The sequence below is a fragment of the Peromyscus eremicus genome, chromosome 20, assembly GCF_949786415.1.
Source record: "Peromyscus eremicus chromosome 20, PerEre_H2_v1, whole genome shotgun sequence".
Classification (NCBI taxonomy): domain Eukaryota; kingdom Metazoa; phylum Chordata; class Mammalia; order Rodentia; family Cricetidae; genus Peromyscus; species Peromyscus eremicus.
Window position 1 is genome coordinate 1850228 of NC_081436.1, and position 17757 is coordinate 1867984.

General features: G+C 48.9%; 1 protein-coding gene across 1 annotated transcript; it reads left to right on the plus strand.

Annotated features, from left to right (window-relative positions):
• The first annotated feature begins 3470 nt into the window (after positions 1 to 3470).
• Positions 3471 to 10420, plus strand: Krt2 (keratin 2). The gene is made up of 9 exons (XM_059247274.1): positions 3471 to 4124; positions 5106 to 5320; positions 5624 to 5684; positions 6478 to 6573; positions 7197 to 7361; positions 7627 to 7752; positions 8474 to 8694; positions 9774 to 9808; positions 9897 to 10420. Exons 1-9 carry the CDS (start codon positions 3471 to 3473, stop codon positions 10418 to 10420), a joined length of 2097 nt encoding a protein of 698 aa, XP_059103257.1.
• The last annotated feature ends 7337 nt before the right edge of the window (positions 10421 to 17757 follow it).

The window sequence follows — 17757 nt, forward strand, 5'->3', positions numbered from 1 at the left end:
GTCCTCCTTCTGGGACTGTCCTGCAGAGGAAGGGAACTGCCACTTAGCCTTTCCAGGAACAGCCAGTTTGACTAGGCCCCTAAAGCCAGCAGTCCCATGCTTTTCTTTCAGAAAAGGGGGGCGAACAGAGCCCACACTACTAAAAAATGAACAGGTTAGGTAAGACGTGAAGGGGAGGCTTGAGTCGGGATGGGGAACTGGGTCAGGGCCTGGGACTTGGACTGAGTAAGCAATTTAGAATAATCGTTTACAAAGAAAGGCCCTGGAGGAAGAAGTTGAGCAAGTGGCTCCCGCTGGGAGCCTGCCAGGCTGTCCCACCTTTGCTCCCAGCCACTGGCTCTGTGGTGGTGCTCTTCGGAGCAGCCTCTTGGTGCTGTGACAGAAGCAGAAGGGGGCTGCGGGCAGTGCAGGCATGCCGGCCACCGTGGGACGTGACTGGCTCTACTCTGGGTTTTTGCCATTTTCAGCAATCAGGGGCTGGAGAAGGAGGGCTGTGGTTTGTTTTATTTTTTTTGCTTTAAAAAACCCAAACACTTATTTAGCATCCTGAGAGCGTCTGGGCATTTATTCTGTTCGGCTAATGCACAGACGTTGGGAAAGGGAGACGAGCTTGTTCGAGGTTAGGAAGAGGGAACCCTGCTAGAGAGACACAGAGACGTGTGACCATTCCTAGATCTTCAGGGACTGTACAGGGGAGGCCGCAAAGACTCAGGCAAGCTCACCACTGTAGTCCTGCACCAGGGCCAGCCCACAGTCCCAAACCAAACCTCAGAAATGAGGGTTTGGTCACAGGCTTACTCCTGGGGTGACTACGCTGGGAGATGGAGGTTTCTGGTAAAGATGAATAGGGCCTTGGCTCTTCTCTGCATAAGTCTAGGGGCAGGTTCATTACAAATTGGGGAACATTGTGCCGAGGAGGCTGTAAGGGACATGCTGCTAAGGTGGTGTGGAGTGGAAGACTTCTTCCTGCTCTCAGCACCCACCCCTGCTTAAACTTCATATCTGTGGGCTAGAGAACTGACTCGCCCTCTGCTTACCACCAAGGGCTCAGTGTTCTGCCCCACTGGCCAGCAGACACAGACTTTTGCAAACCCCTGAGAAGAACCAGGGGCTTGAGCTTGCTGGCAGCAGGAAGGGCTTCATGCCCCAGGATTCCTGCTCTGTTTTGAGAGACAAAAGCTGTCCTTTTCATGGGAGGCTAATGTCCTTGTAGCACAGTGAGGATCTGAGTGGGATTAAGGTTCCCATGGACATAAACGTCAAACCACAGCCAGACCAAGGGTCTTAATTTCCATCTTACCCTTTTAATAATGCAAAACATGCTGTATTTAAAAATACATCAAAATTATTTTTAAAAAGGTTAAATTAAAAAAACACACACATAGAAATAAAATCTTATGTAATAGCCGAGCTCCATACTTCTAACCTCCACTTTTTAGTAGACGAAGAGGATTCTCCCCCAACTTGATTTTCACACACCACAGGCTGGGTCTAGAAGGGGCAGGTGCTCAGTGGAGATTGGAGAGAGCAGGGTTAAAATGTTTGTGTTGACCGGGCGCTGGGCACAAAACTAGGACTCAGCAAATGCTCTCTGAGTGTTTATTCCTTTTTCTTCACTTGGGGATTAAGACCCTCTGAAGCTGGCATGGCCTCAGCAGAGTCATACGTGGAGTAATGGACAATTAGGGCGTTGCTGAGATATCCATAGATAATGACACATTTGGCTTTGGAGTGAGACTCTGAAGCTTTTAGCTCTATAGCTGATTTGCATGATTGTAATTATATAAGCTGGATTGGGAAAAAATCGAGGAGACTCTTGGGCTGCTTCGTTCAGCATCTTTCACTGTAAATCAAACAGCTCAACACGTTCCCGTCCTTATCTCTGTTCCCACCCCGCTGTGTGGTTACCACACAGGGCCGGGAAGGGGGGAACAAGAAGGTTAAATCCAATCCATTGAGTTTCAGTCATTAACTAGCATTGTATCCTGCAATGTGTTCTTCCTCCTCCGCCGCCTCCTTCTTCTTCTATTCCTGTTCCTCCCCCTCTTCTCTCTTCTCCCTTCTTTCTTCCTCCTTCCCTCGCTTTCTATAGCTGAGTAAACTGAGCAACCGAGGCTCACAGAATGTGTGAATTATACAATGCCATTTCTCTCAAACAGTGAAAGTGTGACCTAAGCCATCAGAAGAGAGACCAGCACACTGAGGTTGAAAGGAAAAGAAAATGCCTTTGTCTCACTCAAAATAACAGCGTTTAACATTTTTGATAGCATAGTTACCAAAACATTGCATATCAATTTTCTACTCCATAGCTAAGGCAACAAAACCACAAAGTTTAATTCAGGGTCATATAAGCCAATAAATGGCCAAACTAGGATTTAAACCTAGAACCTCTGATTTTGCGTTGGTTCTGGTTTTCTGCAGCATCTGTCCCGTGCGTGTAGCCACTAGGACAGGAGAGGCTGCCCGGATTCGGTGTGCTGTGCAGCTGATGACCCTGCATAGACAGACCGGCTGGGTCTTCCAAAGCTCACCCGTCTTGGAAGGCAGTGAAGAGCCTGCCTTCTCGTTGCCTTCCGAATCACAAGGCAGTACGTGGTTTCTGAGCCAGAGTTGGTCCACACTTGGATCTCAAAGCCACATGGTCTTTGCGAGACTTTCATGCGCGCCCTGAGTCACACAGACTTAAGAACAGAACTCTTTCCCCTTTCACCCTTCATCCCCTCTGCTCTCATGCAGAAAGCGATAGAGTTGATGGTCGTCCAAGTTCGTGGTGACAGGGCTGAAAAGGATCCCTTCCCTAATGCTTGGCCATGTGTATGTTTGGTGTGGCCTGGGAAGAAGGGGGCTGAGATGAGCTGATGAATGGCTACACTGTTGCAGCACAGCAGGCCACTTCCTCTTCATAAGCAAAGGCTGATTCTCCACCACAGTTACCATATGTAGAGACTGTCCTCCCATCCCCCTTGGGCCACAGGGAAGTAAGAGAGCTGGAAAGCTGCAGTGTGTGCTCTCGGAGTCTCAGATGCCACCTTCCTCCCCTGGTAAGCTAGATAGTGAGCCCACACAGGCATGGGTGGTGGCCACTTCCCATGGGGCGGTCCAGAACAGGGAGCAGCATTTTGCAGGACATTTTTTTTTCAAGTTGAGAAACCCAAATCCTAATCTCTTCTTCTGATGATTTTACAAAAATCAAATTGCGTGACAGATGCGCAGATAAACAGGAGTTCGCAATCGAAGCAGGTTCTGGAGTGGAGCTGATTAGTAGATGTTTTAATGGCCATTAGGTTGATAATCACTCACTGAGAATAGCTTCCAGGCAGACCAAACCCATGCATAAGCGGGCCCACACCCAAGCTCACCAACACCTAGTTGGCAGGTATATAAGGGGACCCTGTGAGTCTCCCAACAGCACAGTTCAGTCTCCAGGATCTTCTTGGATCTTCTACTTCCCTTGCTGAGTAAAAAACATCATGAGCTGTCAGATCTCGTGCAAGTCTCGAAGAGGAGGAGGTGGAGGAGGCGGTGGAGGATTCCGTGGCTTCAGTAGTGGTTCAGCTGTGGTCTCTGGAGGGGGCCGGAGATCAACTAGTGGCTTCTCCTGCTTGAGCCGCCATGGTGGTGGCAGAGGAGGCTCTGGTGGAGGTGGCTTTGGCAGTCAGAGTCTTGTTGGCCTCGGAGGGTACAAGAGCATCTCTACTAGCGTGGCTGGCTGCGGCAGTGGATTTGGTGGCAGAGGCGGCGGCGGCTTCGGAGGCGGCAGCAGCTTCGGAGGCGGCAGCAGCTTCGGAGGCGGTGGTGGCTTTGGAGGTGGCTCTGGCTTCGGAGGAGGCAGAGGATTTGGAGGAGGCAGTGGATTTGGAGGTGGCAGTGGATTCGGAGGTGGCAGTGGATTTGGAGGCGGTGGATTTGGTGGAGGCGGCTTTGGTGGAGGCCGTTTTGGAGGAGGCGGCGGCTTTGGGGGGCCTGGAGGATTCCCTGGTGGAGGCATCCATGAAGTCTCCATCAACCAGAGCCTCTTGCAGCCTCTTGATGTCAAAGTAGACCCAGAGATCCAGAACGTGAAGTCTCAGGAGAGAGAGCAGATCAAAACTCTCAACAACAAATTTGCCTCTTTTATCGACAAGGTGAGTGGGAGAGGCCGGCGCCTTCTGGGATGAGATGCTGGGCTGCTACGCTTGTGGTGCGGGGTGAAAAGGAAAGGAGAGACTGTCGGGAGTCATTGATGTGGCCACTAAAGCCAGGGGGCTTTTGCGAATTTCAAATGGAAGAGATGCTGGCTTTGGGGGCCACACATTGTACAACAGTTTCTTCACATTTGGTTTTTCAGTCCAAATATATACTATTTACAGAAAAATTTGCTGTCGTAGAAAAGTTGAAATAGGCAAGTAGTGGCAGAGCGTGTTGGGCCAGGTGACAGCAGGATTGGAAGGTGAGAGCGAGAAAGGGTGGGTTTTGTCTCTCCTGAGCGTTATTAGTCTAATACAGTCTAGGAACCTGTACTTGAAATATGTTTGGGGATGAATAGAATTCCAGCCCTCAAGAGAACCATCTCATTTTGGTGACCCATAAAGTCTCTGTTGGTGTCACTTTGGGGTGTTCCTGTCTTGTTTCCTCTGCCTTGAATTGACAGGAATTTACAAGGTTCTTAAAACTCAGGCGGAGGAGCTCTGCCCCCCCCCCCCCCGGGACTCTCCTATTTGGTGCCATCTGCGACTGGGCCAGCAGATGCCTGCTTTCTGTTTTCTCCAGAATTTATGGGACCTTGGCAGAGTCCTAGAATGGGGGACTAGAATGGGGGAGGGAAGTGCCTGGAGTCTAGGGAGCAGCTGTGAACAAAATAGTGATCATGAAGTAGGAGAGTTCTAAGAGCCGAGAGGGACAGACTCAGTGTCAGAAGTCTGTACACACTCTCCATGTGTGATGTTGGGGGGGAGGCGGCTCAGAAACCCTGCCTAGTGTTTTCCAGCCTCCCTTGGATGGCGAGGGTGAAGTATTGTGACTTCTACATCTCCTGGAGCAGCACCAGAGGTTCTTGGGGGCAAGAGTGGCTCACTGGTGTGACAGGTGATCTGGACCTCATGTATTCTCCCATCTGACCACTGTAGGTTCGATTCCTGGAGCAGCAGAACCAGGTGTTGCAGACCAAATGGGAACTTCTGCAGCAGCTGGATGTGGGCACCCGCACCACCAACCTGGACCCCATCTTCCAGGCCTATATTGGCATGCTCAAGAAACGAGTGGACAGTCTTTCTGCAGAAAGAAACTCACAGGATTCAGACTTGAACAACATGCAGGATCTCGTGGAAGACTTTAAGAAGAAGTAGGTGACTGAGGAGACCTGAGTGGAGACAGAGTTTTGACTGCAGCTGTCTGCTCGCTGACCTCATGCTGGTGCACCAGGGTGGCGTGGAGGGCCGTCTTTGTTGGTTAAAAAGAAGGCAGGGTTTTGGAGCTTGCACATGCTCGAATTAATGAATAGAAAGCTACCTTCATGTTGAACTTTCATAGTTTTAATCTAAGCATTTAAAGAGAGTTTAATCTTCCAGTAGAAACAGGGAAAGGAGGGAGGGAGCTGGCCAACCAGAACCAGTCTAACTGCTCTTGTCTTTTGGGGGCTCAACAGGTACGAGGATGAAATCAACAAGCGCACATCTGCGGAGAATGAGTTTGTGACGATCAAAAAGGTGAGCAAGAGAATGCCCTGGGCAGGGTAGGAATAGAACTGCCCTGACACCTCACTGTGTCTAGAAGGAGAGCCAGAACACCACTGTGAGTGCACACACAGAGCCAGCAACAGGGTGCGGCACACCAGGAGCTGCTTTTCTTGAGAAGAACAGGGTCTCTGTGTGCTAACCTCCATAGGTGATTTTCCAATTTGCCTACTGTATTTGGGAGAGCACCTCCATCGATTACCCACTTAAAGAGCGTCATGAAAAAATGCCCACAGAAAAAAGCACTTTATTCTTCTAAAAAGCAGAGGAGGAATGAGACTCTTTAGAATGTCTGCTTACTGATGAGCTATGCTGATAAAGGTTTGAGCTAGAAAACTGCCAAGTGTTAGCCCAGGTTCTGCAAGGATTCTAGAGAACTGTCCAGGTAAATTCAGGAGAGTTTGGATGGACAAGCAGGGTGGGAGGCATGAAGATTGTGGAAGGACACCAAAGCCATCGCACCTATTATGGGAACACACCATGTCTCAAGCAAGGGAGACTAGTCAGTAATGTTTGGCCCATTGCAAGCTCTCACGATGCTGGGGTGTATGAGCAGCTGATCTGGGCATGGCGCTCCCTACAAAGGTAGTTTATATACTAAGTGAGGGTCTGTGGAGATACAGCTCATCTGGAAGTGCCCTGGGATGCTGGAGACAGCTAACTAACAGGCATTAGGTGGAGGCAGCAGAGAGAATATGGGACCCATGCAGGTGCTATTCAAGGTGGGGCATGTGAGTTGATTGAGAGGCCTCTGACTTCTCTGCAGGATGTGGACAGTTCCTACATGGACAAGACAGAGCTGCAGGCCAAGGTGGACATACTGACGCAGGAAGCTGATTTCCTGAGAACACTCTATGACATGGTAAAGGGAGCTGTCTCCAACAGACCCCAACTTCCCACCTTTCCCACCAAAGAAAAGTTCTTATCAATTGTTGAAAAGCCTGCCGGAATGGGGTTATTGATTGGCTGACTTCAATGCAGTGAGACCATTGCAGTCCTGTAAGCCGTTTCCCTAGAGCAGGAATGGGGGAGAGGGATTTCTTCTTCTGATGTCATGTGAGGTTTGGAAATACCAGGTCAACTTTCCTTTCCTCCATCCCCTGCATGTCCAGCTCCCTTTGGAAGAGAACGTCCCTGTGCCCATGTGCCCATTATACTCCAGAGGTTAAAATTCATCATGCCTCCTCTTCTCTCCCCAGCCCCCTTCTGAGATAGGAAGGAAACTTAAAGGAATCTGCCATGGACCAGGTTCTTGCTAGGCCCACTGGCCTGGTGGTGAGAGCATTTTACTAGGATGCCTATCAACACCTTCCTGCCAGCTTCTCCATCCTGAGGGGAGCCCTGTGGGGCTTTCCATCCCACCCAAGGCATGCTTAGTTTGAGAGTCTACATTTCCTCAATGTCAGAGAAAGGAGGCCTCTCTCTCTCTGTGGCTGTGGGCAGAACATCATGGCTCATCACTGTGTGTGTGTGTGTGTATTGTAGGAACTGTCCCAGCTACAACAGACTGTCACTGACACCAATGTCATCTTGTCCATGGACAACAACCGGAACCTTGACCTGGACAGCATCATTGCTGAGGTTCAGAATCAATATGAGATCATCGCCCAGAAGAGCAAGACTGAGACAGAGGAGCTGTACCACAGCAAGGCAAGTCCCGGGGATGCAGAGGGAGCCACAACTGAGCCTCACCCCATCTGGGTCATGTCTGGGAAGGGCATCGGAATGTTTGTCTGATGGAAGTTGAGCATCGTTCCCAAGACAGTTCAGAGAAGGGCACTACATCCTCAGGGGCATATGAGATTGTTTCTTAGGTTGGTTGACCATCCTGGCCTGTCATTGGCCTTCTTTAGCTCGGACTAAGCCTTCCTCAGACAGGACTTCCCTGTGAACCATCTCCCCTTTTCCTCATCAGTATGAAGAACTCCAGGTCACTGCTGTAAAACATGGAGACAGCTTGAAAGAGGTCAAGATGGAGATCAGTGAGCTGAACCGCACAATCCAAAGGCTGCAAGGGGAGATATCACATGTGAAGAAGCAGGTGAGGCCTGGGGCTCAGGGTGGGTCCCCACCTCTGTCATCCCCCCCAAGTGTAGGAGAGAGATAAAGGGACAGAAGAGAAACTGAGAAGTTTACACCAATCCCAATCTCCTCCAGATCAACGCTATTTAAGACCTTTAGAGTAGTTCAAGACACATTCTGAAGTGAAGATCAGCAAAGGGAAAGAATTGCTTGACTTAAAGGGAGTAACAGCAAATAAAGCAAGATCTTGTTTGGCTTGCTGTGTGACTGGAGACACAGCTTCCTGTTCCATCATGGTGCAGCCCCTAGACAGCAGCCGTGATGACTGTGTTCACAGAGGGGTGGTGAGTGGGAGGAAGCTGGTCCACGTTGGACCTTGGCTTTGGAGCTGATTGCTGGGGCAGAGTCTGCTTAAGAGGTAGCAGAGTTCTGCAGAATAGAGTTTCTTCATTTGCACATAGAATGGGATGGATGATGAGTTCTTGTGTTAGGAGGGTCGAGGGCATTGCAGAGAAAGCCTATGGATTCAGTCAAAGGGATATGGGAGGAAGATAGCTTGGAGACAGCCACTACAAGTCACAGCACAGTGGTCTGCAACATCTGTTAACTCCAAAGGGGGCGTCCCCAAGACTTCCAGGGCCAGTGATTCTGGTCTCCCACACCGAGTGTCTTGTCCTTCATCTCCTCCATCAGGCTGACCCTACTCTGTAACACAGAGGCCTTCTCTTCTCTTCTCATAGTGTAAGAGTGTACAAGAGTCCATTGCAGATGCAGAGCAGCGTGGGGAGCATGCCATCAAAGATGCCAGGACCAAGCTCACTGACTTGGAGGAGGCCATGCAGCAGGCCCGGGAGAACCTGGCCAAGTTGCTTCGGGACTACCAGGAGCTCATGAACACCAAGCTGGCCCTGGACGTGGAGATCGCCACCTACCGCAAGCTGCTGGAGGGCGAGGAGTGCAGGTGGGGGGGCGTCGCTACAGAGGGTGTCACGGTGTGCACTCTCCTGTCTCCTGGAGTCAGGGCAGGAGTGAAGGGAGAGAAGGCTGAGGACTGGGCAGGGCCTCTGGCTAGTGAGATTAGCATCAGTATGCTTCTCCAAGCAGACATTCAGGATGAGAACCATAACATTGTTCTCTTATCAGTAGAGAATGGCGAACAGGACCTGTTACAAGATGTTAAACTAGGTGGTATTTTAAACATCCTGGCCTTGTTTAAAAGAGAACACAAAATGACATGAACATAGGTAGAGAGACTGAAGGGTGTATCTCTAAGTCTATAGGGTGACTAGCTTCCTTCCCCTCCATGGTTTGGCCCAGAATGGGGAGATGGCCTCAAATGTGTCAGAGGAACACACTTTTTTTCTTTTAAGGCTTCTAGAATGACAACAGAATCACCTGACTACTTTAAAGAGGAGTACTTTCTTCCCCTGCCACCAGCATCCTTAGGGGACTTAAGGTGGAAAAGCCCTGGGTGTCAGTAGCCAGTATAACAAAGGAGCTGCCTTTCCAAGCCTCTGCTCTGTACATGTCTGAAAGGCAATGCCTCCTGTTCCCATGAAGGAGCTGGCAGGCACTGGAACCTGGGCTGGAACAGCCAAGGCTTCGGTGGAACCGGCAGGGACCTGGGAAGGGTAGGCAGCTTCACAGAGTTTCAGTTCCTTCTGCTGAATGTTTATGGTACAGCCTCGTTTTGAAATGTTGGGTGTGGCGTGGACTCCGGATTGCAGATTCCCTGAGGTGGCCATAAATACAACATGGGGTACACAGTCAGAAGTGACTGGGCCTTTCAGCCACTCTGGATCCACAACGCAAGTGTGTGTTTTGATTGGAGCGAGATCTTGGGATGGATTGAGATTCAGGCTATAGAGATGCACGGGGTCTATCTGTCACCGCCTCTGTCATCCTCTGTCATCTGTCAGCATAGAAGGTGTGGCTGACTGAAGTAGCTAAGCTGCACAGTAGGTGGAAGTTGTAAGACAACTTTGTTCATCCACACTGAGTCCAGATGCTCAGTCACAATTTTTTTTCCCTCCCTGACAGGATGTCTGGAGACTTCAACGACAACGTGTCTGTGTGTACGTAGTGGGGCGTGCACCTGTCTTAACGGGGCAGTGGTGGGTAGAGGTGGTCAGAACTCCTGGGTTGACATCATCTCTCCCACAGCCGTGACAAGCAGCACCATTTCTTCATCCGTGGCATCCAAGGCTGGCTTTGGCTCTGGAGGTCAAAGTTCCGGAGGAAGAGGGTCTTATGGAGGAGGAGGAGGAGGAAGCACCTACGGCTCTGGAGGCAGAAGCTCTGGCTCCAGGGGAGGGTCTGGATCCGGAGGAGGTGGATACAGCTCTGGAGGAGGCTCTAGAGGAGGATCTGGAGGCGGATACAGCTCTGGAGGAGGTTCCAGGGGAGGATCCGGAGGAGGATACAGCTCTGGGGGAGGTTCCAGGGGAGGATCCGGAGGAGGATACAGCTCTGGGGGAGGTTCCAGGGGAGGATCAGGCTCTGGAGGAGGTGGATACAGCTCTGGAGGAGGTTCCAGGGGAGGATCAGGCTCTGGAGGAGGTGGATACAGCTCTGGGGGAGGCTCCAGGGGAGGTGCAGGCTCTGGGGGTGCAGTATCTGGCTCTGAAAGGGGAGGTTCTGGTTCAGGGGAAGGTTGTGGCTCCGGGGTGACCTTCTCTTTTAGATAGAGATGGGTCTTCTCCCTATGCTTTGATTCCAGAATGTCAGCTGTGTCTCTGTATCTCTAACTCGGAGCAACCCCAATTTTTGTAATCCACCTCTGATGGCATTTCTTGTTTTTGGAGAGGGGGTGATGAAAGACCTCTCATAAACAATTAGAGTCAGAGACACGCACTGTGTTCTGGGGGAGAATCTGTGTTGTCCCAGTGTGTCTTCAACCCATGTCCCGTTCCTGGCCTCCTTGCACTGCCCACCTGGCAGTCCTTTCCAGATGGTGCTCTGTTGGGGACCCCAGGGTAGCCTCCCTCCTCCATCCCCCAACAGTGGTCCGGGGAACTATGCCTCTGTGTACATAGCCTCTCAAAGGGACTCTGGTTTCTGAGCGCTGTGGTCTGGGTGTCTGCATAATAAACTTCATTTGCAATGGATATTGTGCAGTGTCTATTGGATGCCAAGCTTTGGTGGAAGTGGGGTCCACAGAGAAAGGAGATTTGGGAGTGATAGAAGCAGGGCTCCTGGGGAAGGGATGAGCCTTTGAGGGAGGGATGGCTGGGGAGCTCAGGAGGTTTTCCTCTAGGAGGAGGGGGCCAGGGATGGCCCCAGAGTCAGGGCTGGTGCAACATGATCAGGAAGGATTTGCCAGATTGGGGAACCATGGCCTTTCCAGGTGGAGAGCTGGGGGAATCTATAAAAATTTTCCTTCTTGGCGGAAGTACTGTTCTTGAGAAGCATTTCCCACAGAGTGTTCCCCACTTCATACAAGAGCTTTGCTTTGAAGTTACTTATCTGCAGGGAAAACTAGCTGAGCCCTGGATAGCCACTCAGGTCATTACAGCGCAGCTTTCCAGTGCACAGCACACTCCGCCCAGCACAGGCCGGATTTATGTCCCTATGAGTGTCCCCTCCCTGGCCAGGCTGAAACAGAACATCCAAGTGGGATCTCCAGAAAAACTTGCTCCTGTTTGCACAGCAGAGCAGCCCTGTCTCGGCACACCAGGTGCCCTGCTTTCCTTTTCATCCAGGGACTCCCTGAAGTCTCTTCCCGGGGACGTGCCACTCATCAGGAGTTTCTGAAGGTGTGGAGAAGATTTCAGCTTTTTCCTCACAAAGCCCTGATGCCTGACTGGCGCTTCCAGGGAGATGAGGAATGGCTGGGCAGCTTGGGTTGGGAGTCAGTGGTCAGAGCGAACAGAAGACAGACCTTGGTGAGGCCCTCATCTCACCCTTGGGGGATGGAGGAGAGCCTGGCAGATACAGGAGGTGTTCACAAAGAACGGGTGCTTTTGCTGGCCCTGAGCGTCTGGGATGAAGAATGGAAGGTGTTGGGAGGAGCCGCTCCAAGGGTTGTGGGTGGCAAAGTGGCAGCAGAGGAGGCTGAACATTCTTACAGCAGGGATGAGAACTTCCCAGACCACAGCCAGGTGGAGAGGTCTATGGAAGTAAGAGGGCGAGCTGGGGAGAGTCATGGCGGGTTGGTGGTGGTTTTATGGCACACCTGTGGTATAAACATGAACACAGCCATAAGCAGGCACTAGTTCCCAGACACATGGAGCAGGAAGGGAGCTCCAGCAGTCAGTGAATTTGAACTTCCACTTTAGCTAAGAAAACAGTCCAGTCCCAGGAGGAGGCATGGAATCCTAACCTCCACCTGCCGGTTCACACTCTGTTTCTGGGCTTCAACAGCTGAGAGCTACCTGGTAACTTTTGTGGGGTAGAGAGGTGAGGCAGGGCAGGAGCAGGTTTCACTCCCAGCACTTCCATTCTGGCACTCTCAGTGACAGGCGTCTTAGTCCTTGAATTCGCAGCTTCTCAGCCCTTCCACGGATTCAGCCCACCCAGACCCTGGCTGCTTTCATACTGGACTCCCAACAGCCAAATCAGCCCTGAATGAATGTTAACAGAAAGGTACAGCCCGAGGTTTTCAGAGGCTGGGACTGGGCAAGAGGTGAGCTTTGTCCCCTGAGTAGAATGGAGTAGAATCTGGTCATACTCTCTACTCCCCATCTCCACCTATTTCCATCAAGTTCAAAGATTGATTTGTCAAGTTCTGGGCTTTAAAAGGCAGAGAGGTCCAGGCAGGATTGTGTGAATTCCATTTTCATAGGAAAAAAGGACAAGGATTTACTTACACTGTGATGATGTGAGGTTTTCGGGATACCTAGTCCCTCCCTTTCTCTGTCTATAATATCTCATGTAAATCCAGCTAGGTCTTTTGCTTACTCCTTCTCGGGAACTCCCCTTCCCATCAGCCTTCTGCAGGAGTCCCTCTGAAATTGAATACTCCAGTTGTAAAATGGCCAAAGCCTCACACCAGGAATGAGGGACTTGTGTGACATTGGGAGAACTGTTTTTTCCTCCCAGTTTTTATGTCTGTATGATTTCAGGGGGCCGGACTGAGAGGGCCTTTAAGACCCCAAAGCTCTTAAGGCATGAGCACAGTCTATGTGTCCTTCATTTTCCCAGTGATTATGGTTTGGGACTCTGAGTCAGTGAGGAGGCTTAAGACCAGTCTGAGCATGAGTGTGAGCGTAGGCTGCTCCGATTTCTTCTCATTCTACTTAGACAAATGTCTCACACCATGATAGAGGTGAGGGACTATGTTTGGCCACACAGAGACAAAGGCAGAGCATCCTGCAGGAAGTTCATGGTCTAGGTGGGGATGGGTGGGGGATTGACAAACAGCTGTTCTTACGAAGTGAATTCAGTTAGTGCAACAGCGACTCTGGGACCTATTGTGTGTATTAAAGTCATTTGGGTGCTTATTTAAAATACATGCTCTTAGTTGCAGCTCCCTGGAGTTCCCATCACAGGGGAGTGGGGAGGATCCTGGAAATCCACATGATTAATCAGCCCCAGGTGCACCTGAGTCTGTGGTGTGAGAACTGCATTCTGCAGGCTCTGTGTTGGGCTCATTTTCTGGTATTTTTGAAGTTCAGTGGGCTCTTAGTAAAAAAAGTAATGGTTAGATGAGAGACTGTAAGATCTCGGGTACATTATTTAACAATTCAGAGCCTGATTTTACACATTTACAAAACAATAAAATAGCATCTTCTTACAGGGCCATTAGAAAGATAAACACAATGAAAATGTTAAATGCCTACTTATTCTTTAGGGCCTGCGCCCTCACCACATGCAGCAGGTTCTTCTTCTTCTTCTTCTTCTTCTTCTTCTTCTTCTTCTTCTTCTTCTTCTTCTTCTTCTTCTTCTTCTTAGACAGTGTTGTGAGACTAAGGAAGCTTTCCCAGATGCCATGACTGTATATCCAGGCCCTGAAGGACATGTAGGATCAATTACAAAATAATACCAGTTCTATACAAACTCTACCAGAAGACAGAAGAGTCAATACCTTCCGTTTTGTTTTATGGGACCACACCAAGACATTGTAAAAAACCTAAACATCTTCACATCCCTCAAAAACACAGATTCCAAAGTTCTCGAGACAATATGAGCAAATTTGACTTAGGGGTATGTAAAAAGGATGCCACATCATGCTATGGGAGGTTTATCCCAGAAATGAAAGGTTGGTCAACATTAAGAATCAGTTACTCAATTCACTCTCCAGAAATGAAAAGGAAAAACCATATTTGGTATATTGTCATATTATAGAAGAAAAACACTCATGGCCACCTGAACAAATGCAAAAGCACCTGATGAAATCGAACATTCACTCATCACTAAATCAGACAGTTCGGAGTGAACAAACAAGATGGCGGGCACCTCCTGGAGACTCCCTGGCAGGTGGATGTGGGACTCAGTTTTTGGATTTGAACTGTGATCTTCAGCTTGCCAGTTCCTCCATCAGATTTTGGATTGTAAAACTTCCACAGTCACATGGGGCAGATGTGTGTGTGTGTGTGTGTGTGTGTGTGTGTGTGTGTGTGTGTGAGAGAGAGAGAGGGGGGGGGGAGAGGGGGAGAGACAGAGACAGAGAAAGTTCCCTTGTAGTAAACGTTAAATGTTGAAGGTCTTAATGCTTTTCCTATAAGACTGGGAATGGTACTAATCTTATTTAGTATTATATTGGGGTTGCTAAACAGTAGAAGAAATCATAAAACATACAAGTTGGAAGGAGGAAAAGAGGCTTTTATTTATACATTTGACTAGTATTGACTAGCATTTCTGTGTTATGGTGACTCACACAAACGTTGGCAATATTTGTAACAATATTTATAACTTCCCATTGGAAGAAATAGTAGGAGGTACTGCCTGAAAGTCTAGGAGCTCACCAGCTCCACACAGGGCACTCACTGTGTGCCCTTGGGCACTTATGGATCCAGTACTTGATTCAAGTCTACACGTGTGCATGGAGCGTGGAACCAGTTGGCCATGGTTCAAATCCTACGTCTATCTACCATTTAGTTGGTTGCATTGTTTTGGAAAAGCTCTTAATCTTTTGAACCTTACTGTCTACTTCTGAAACACAAAGACATTAGTAATTACCTCCTAGTACTGTTGTGAGGATTAAGAAACATTATCTTTGTTAAAAACCTAACAGTTCTGGAATATAATGTTTTGTGGTGGTGTTTTGTGAGCTGCTGGTATTGCTGCAGATGGAAAGGATACAGACTGAAATATTTCTCTTTGTAAAATGTTAACACCATAGGGCGGGAACAATGGCTCAGCAGTTAAAAGCACCGGCTTCTCTTCCAGGGGACTTTGGTTTCATTCCCAGCACTCATTTGTCAGCTCACAACCATCGGTAACTCCAGTGTTTGGGGGTCAGATGCAGACTCCATGGGCATCAGGGATGCATGTGGTACACAGATAAACATGCAGACAAAATACCCATACACATAAATAAATAAGTTAAAAATGATTAAAAGTGAACACTATTTCCATGCCCTGAGAGTTTTAAATAAGACCCTGGAAGAATTAGGGCTAGAGATGAAGCCATTGATCAGTGAGATAGCCTTACTTTCCTGGCCTATGTAACCAGTGAACAAGAAAAGCCCAGGCCCAGAATACTCACTCAGTCAGCTGGCCCTGAGTGAGCAAAAGAGTCAATGTTCTAGACCTGCCTTGTTATACCCGCCCCCTCCTGTATGTATGTATGTATGTATGTATGTATGTATGTATGTATGTATGTATGTATGTATGTGTGTGCATCTGCTTCTGAATACATGAAGGTCATGGCCTCAAGCGTCATTTCTTAGACTCTTTCCACTTTCATGGAAGGGAGGGAGATAGAGAGAGCCAGATCCCATTTAGGGCTGAACATTCAACAGTCAATTTTTCTCAGTACTTTGACAAGTTATGAGTTTCTGTATCGAGGCTGAAAGCAGCACTAACCTATGGCTATTAAAATCAACCTTGGAGAGAGTTTGACACCATGTCTCCTTACCAAAGCAACAGCAGTAGGTTTTCCCCACTTAGGGCCTATGACCTCCCCATCTATGGCCTTTTAACCAGGTTTACGGTTCTAATGAATTCTTTCTGGTGAAGTGGGCCTCAAATCTGATCAGAAGGCAGTCGGTCACCTTCATAACGGTTACATCACTCTTGCACTGTTGAGCACATTTTGCCTGGCATGCAGAGTCCACCACTGGGTAAGAATGCCAATGACTCCCCGCCCCAGCATCCTCGTTACCATCCTTGCTGTTTGCTATTTTAAATGCCGCAGGTCAGGAGAACAAACTTGAACAAAGTGTAATGCTGTAGATGATCTGCAGATCCTTTCTCAGCACGAACCCTGACTCAGATGTGGCTCTGGACTGCAGAAAACTGGGGGCATGAGATAAAGCCTAGGAGGGATGTCCTCTAGGGCAAAACAGGGCCACAAGGGCTGGGAAGTATGGCAGGAAGAACCCAATGCAGTCAAATAGGCTATTTGGTCAAGGTTTGCCAACAATGCTATCCCTAGTATTTAGCTAAACAACAGTGGGAAAAATAAAAATTGCTCACTCTGGAAGTGAACTCGAGTCCTGTGTGTCTGTCTACCATTACCCTGTGTCCAAGTCCCTGTGATGCTCCTGGCTGTGCTGGCTGTGGCACTTGATGTAGCAGAGGTAATGACTTCTGTCACGTACGCTGGGGGTCCATGCCAAAGGGGATCACTGACACTCTTGCCAGGCCAGCAGGATTCTCAAGTCTACTGTGACTGAGCTTTTCACTTCTTGTTTCTCTCTCCCCCTTCTCTCTCTCTCTCTCTCTCTTTCTCTCTCTCTCTCTCTCTCTCTCTCTCTCTCTCTCTCTCTCTCTCTCTGTATGTATGTATGTTTGTATGTGTGTATGTGTACACATGCATGTAGATCAGAGATATACCTTGGGTGTTCTTCTGCCTTCTTTTTTGAGACAAGGTCTCTCCCTGGGATCAGTGGCTCACCAATTAGATTAGGCTGCTGGACCAGAGACCTCAAGGATCTACCTGTCTGCCTCCTTGACACTAAAATTACAAGCACACATCAACATACTTGGCTTTTGACGTTCTGGGGAGTCAAACCCAGGTTCTCCTGTGTGTGAAGCAAGTGTGTTACTCACACAATGTCCCCAGCTTCAACTTCCGGTTTCTAAGTGTTGTTCCCAGAACAACAGAACGAGGTGCTGGTGACCAAGTAGGAACCGTGCAGCAAACCAACGCCAGTGCTGACACAGCAGCCTGGAGCTGGTTTCCCCAGCCGCAGGGAGCATGGGGAGTGGCAGAGCAGAGCAGGTAGCAGGCGGCAGAAATACCTTGGAAGGACTGAGTGGCTGGGGTCCCTGAGGCAGTAGATGATGGAGAAGGAGTGCCAGTCTGAATGTGAAAGAAGAGCCATGGCCTAGAATCCACCTCTTGCTATGAATCCTGGGCATCACCCTCTTTGATTTTCTTCTTATTAATTAGTTTCCTCTGCTTGTGCATTCAGGATCTCAAGAGGGGAACCATTAGACATAAATGTGTTATGTGGCTTTTCCTGGGAAAATGCAAACACATATCCATCCTAGGCAGGGCACCCAGTTAAAACAAACAAACAACAAGTAAATCCCTATCCTATTCAAGCCTAGCTTAGTGAACCAGTGAACTTATATGGTTCACTTACAGACCCACAGGTGACTCAAAGGTAGCTGTGTTGCAGAAAAGCCCACCCCCACATGAGTGATGATTTGTGAAATCTATTTTTCTAATGCTCTTGGCACAACATGTAGGTAGCTTGGCTGCTCAGTCTCTTCTCTCCATCAATTGTTATTGCTTATATAACCTTGAGATGGGACTCTTTGAATCCTGTAAGCTTCAGGATCTTCCTAAGACCTGTGAGTTTCACTTATTTCTTGGGCTTTCTAAGTTTCATTTACTTACTGAATCCTTTCTTTTCTTTTCTTTATTTCTTTATTTTTGAGACAAAGTCTCACAATGTAGCCTAGCTGACCT

Coding starts and splice junctions, on each gene's coding strand:
- Krt2 (XM_059247274.1), top strand. CDS start 3,471: ATGAGCTGTCAGATCTCGTGCAAGTCTCGAAGAGGAGGAGGTGGAGGA. Junction 5,321..5,623: donor GTGGAAGACTTTAAGAAGAA/GTAGGTGACTGA, acceptor GGGGCTCAACAG/GTACGAGGATGAAATCAACA. Junction 5,685..6,477: donor AGTTTGTGACGATCAAAAAG/GTGAGCAAGAGA, acceptor ACTTCTCTGCAG/GATGTGGACAGTTCCTACAT.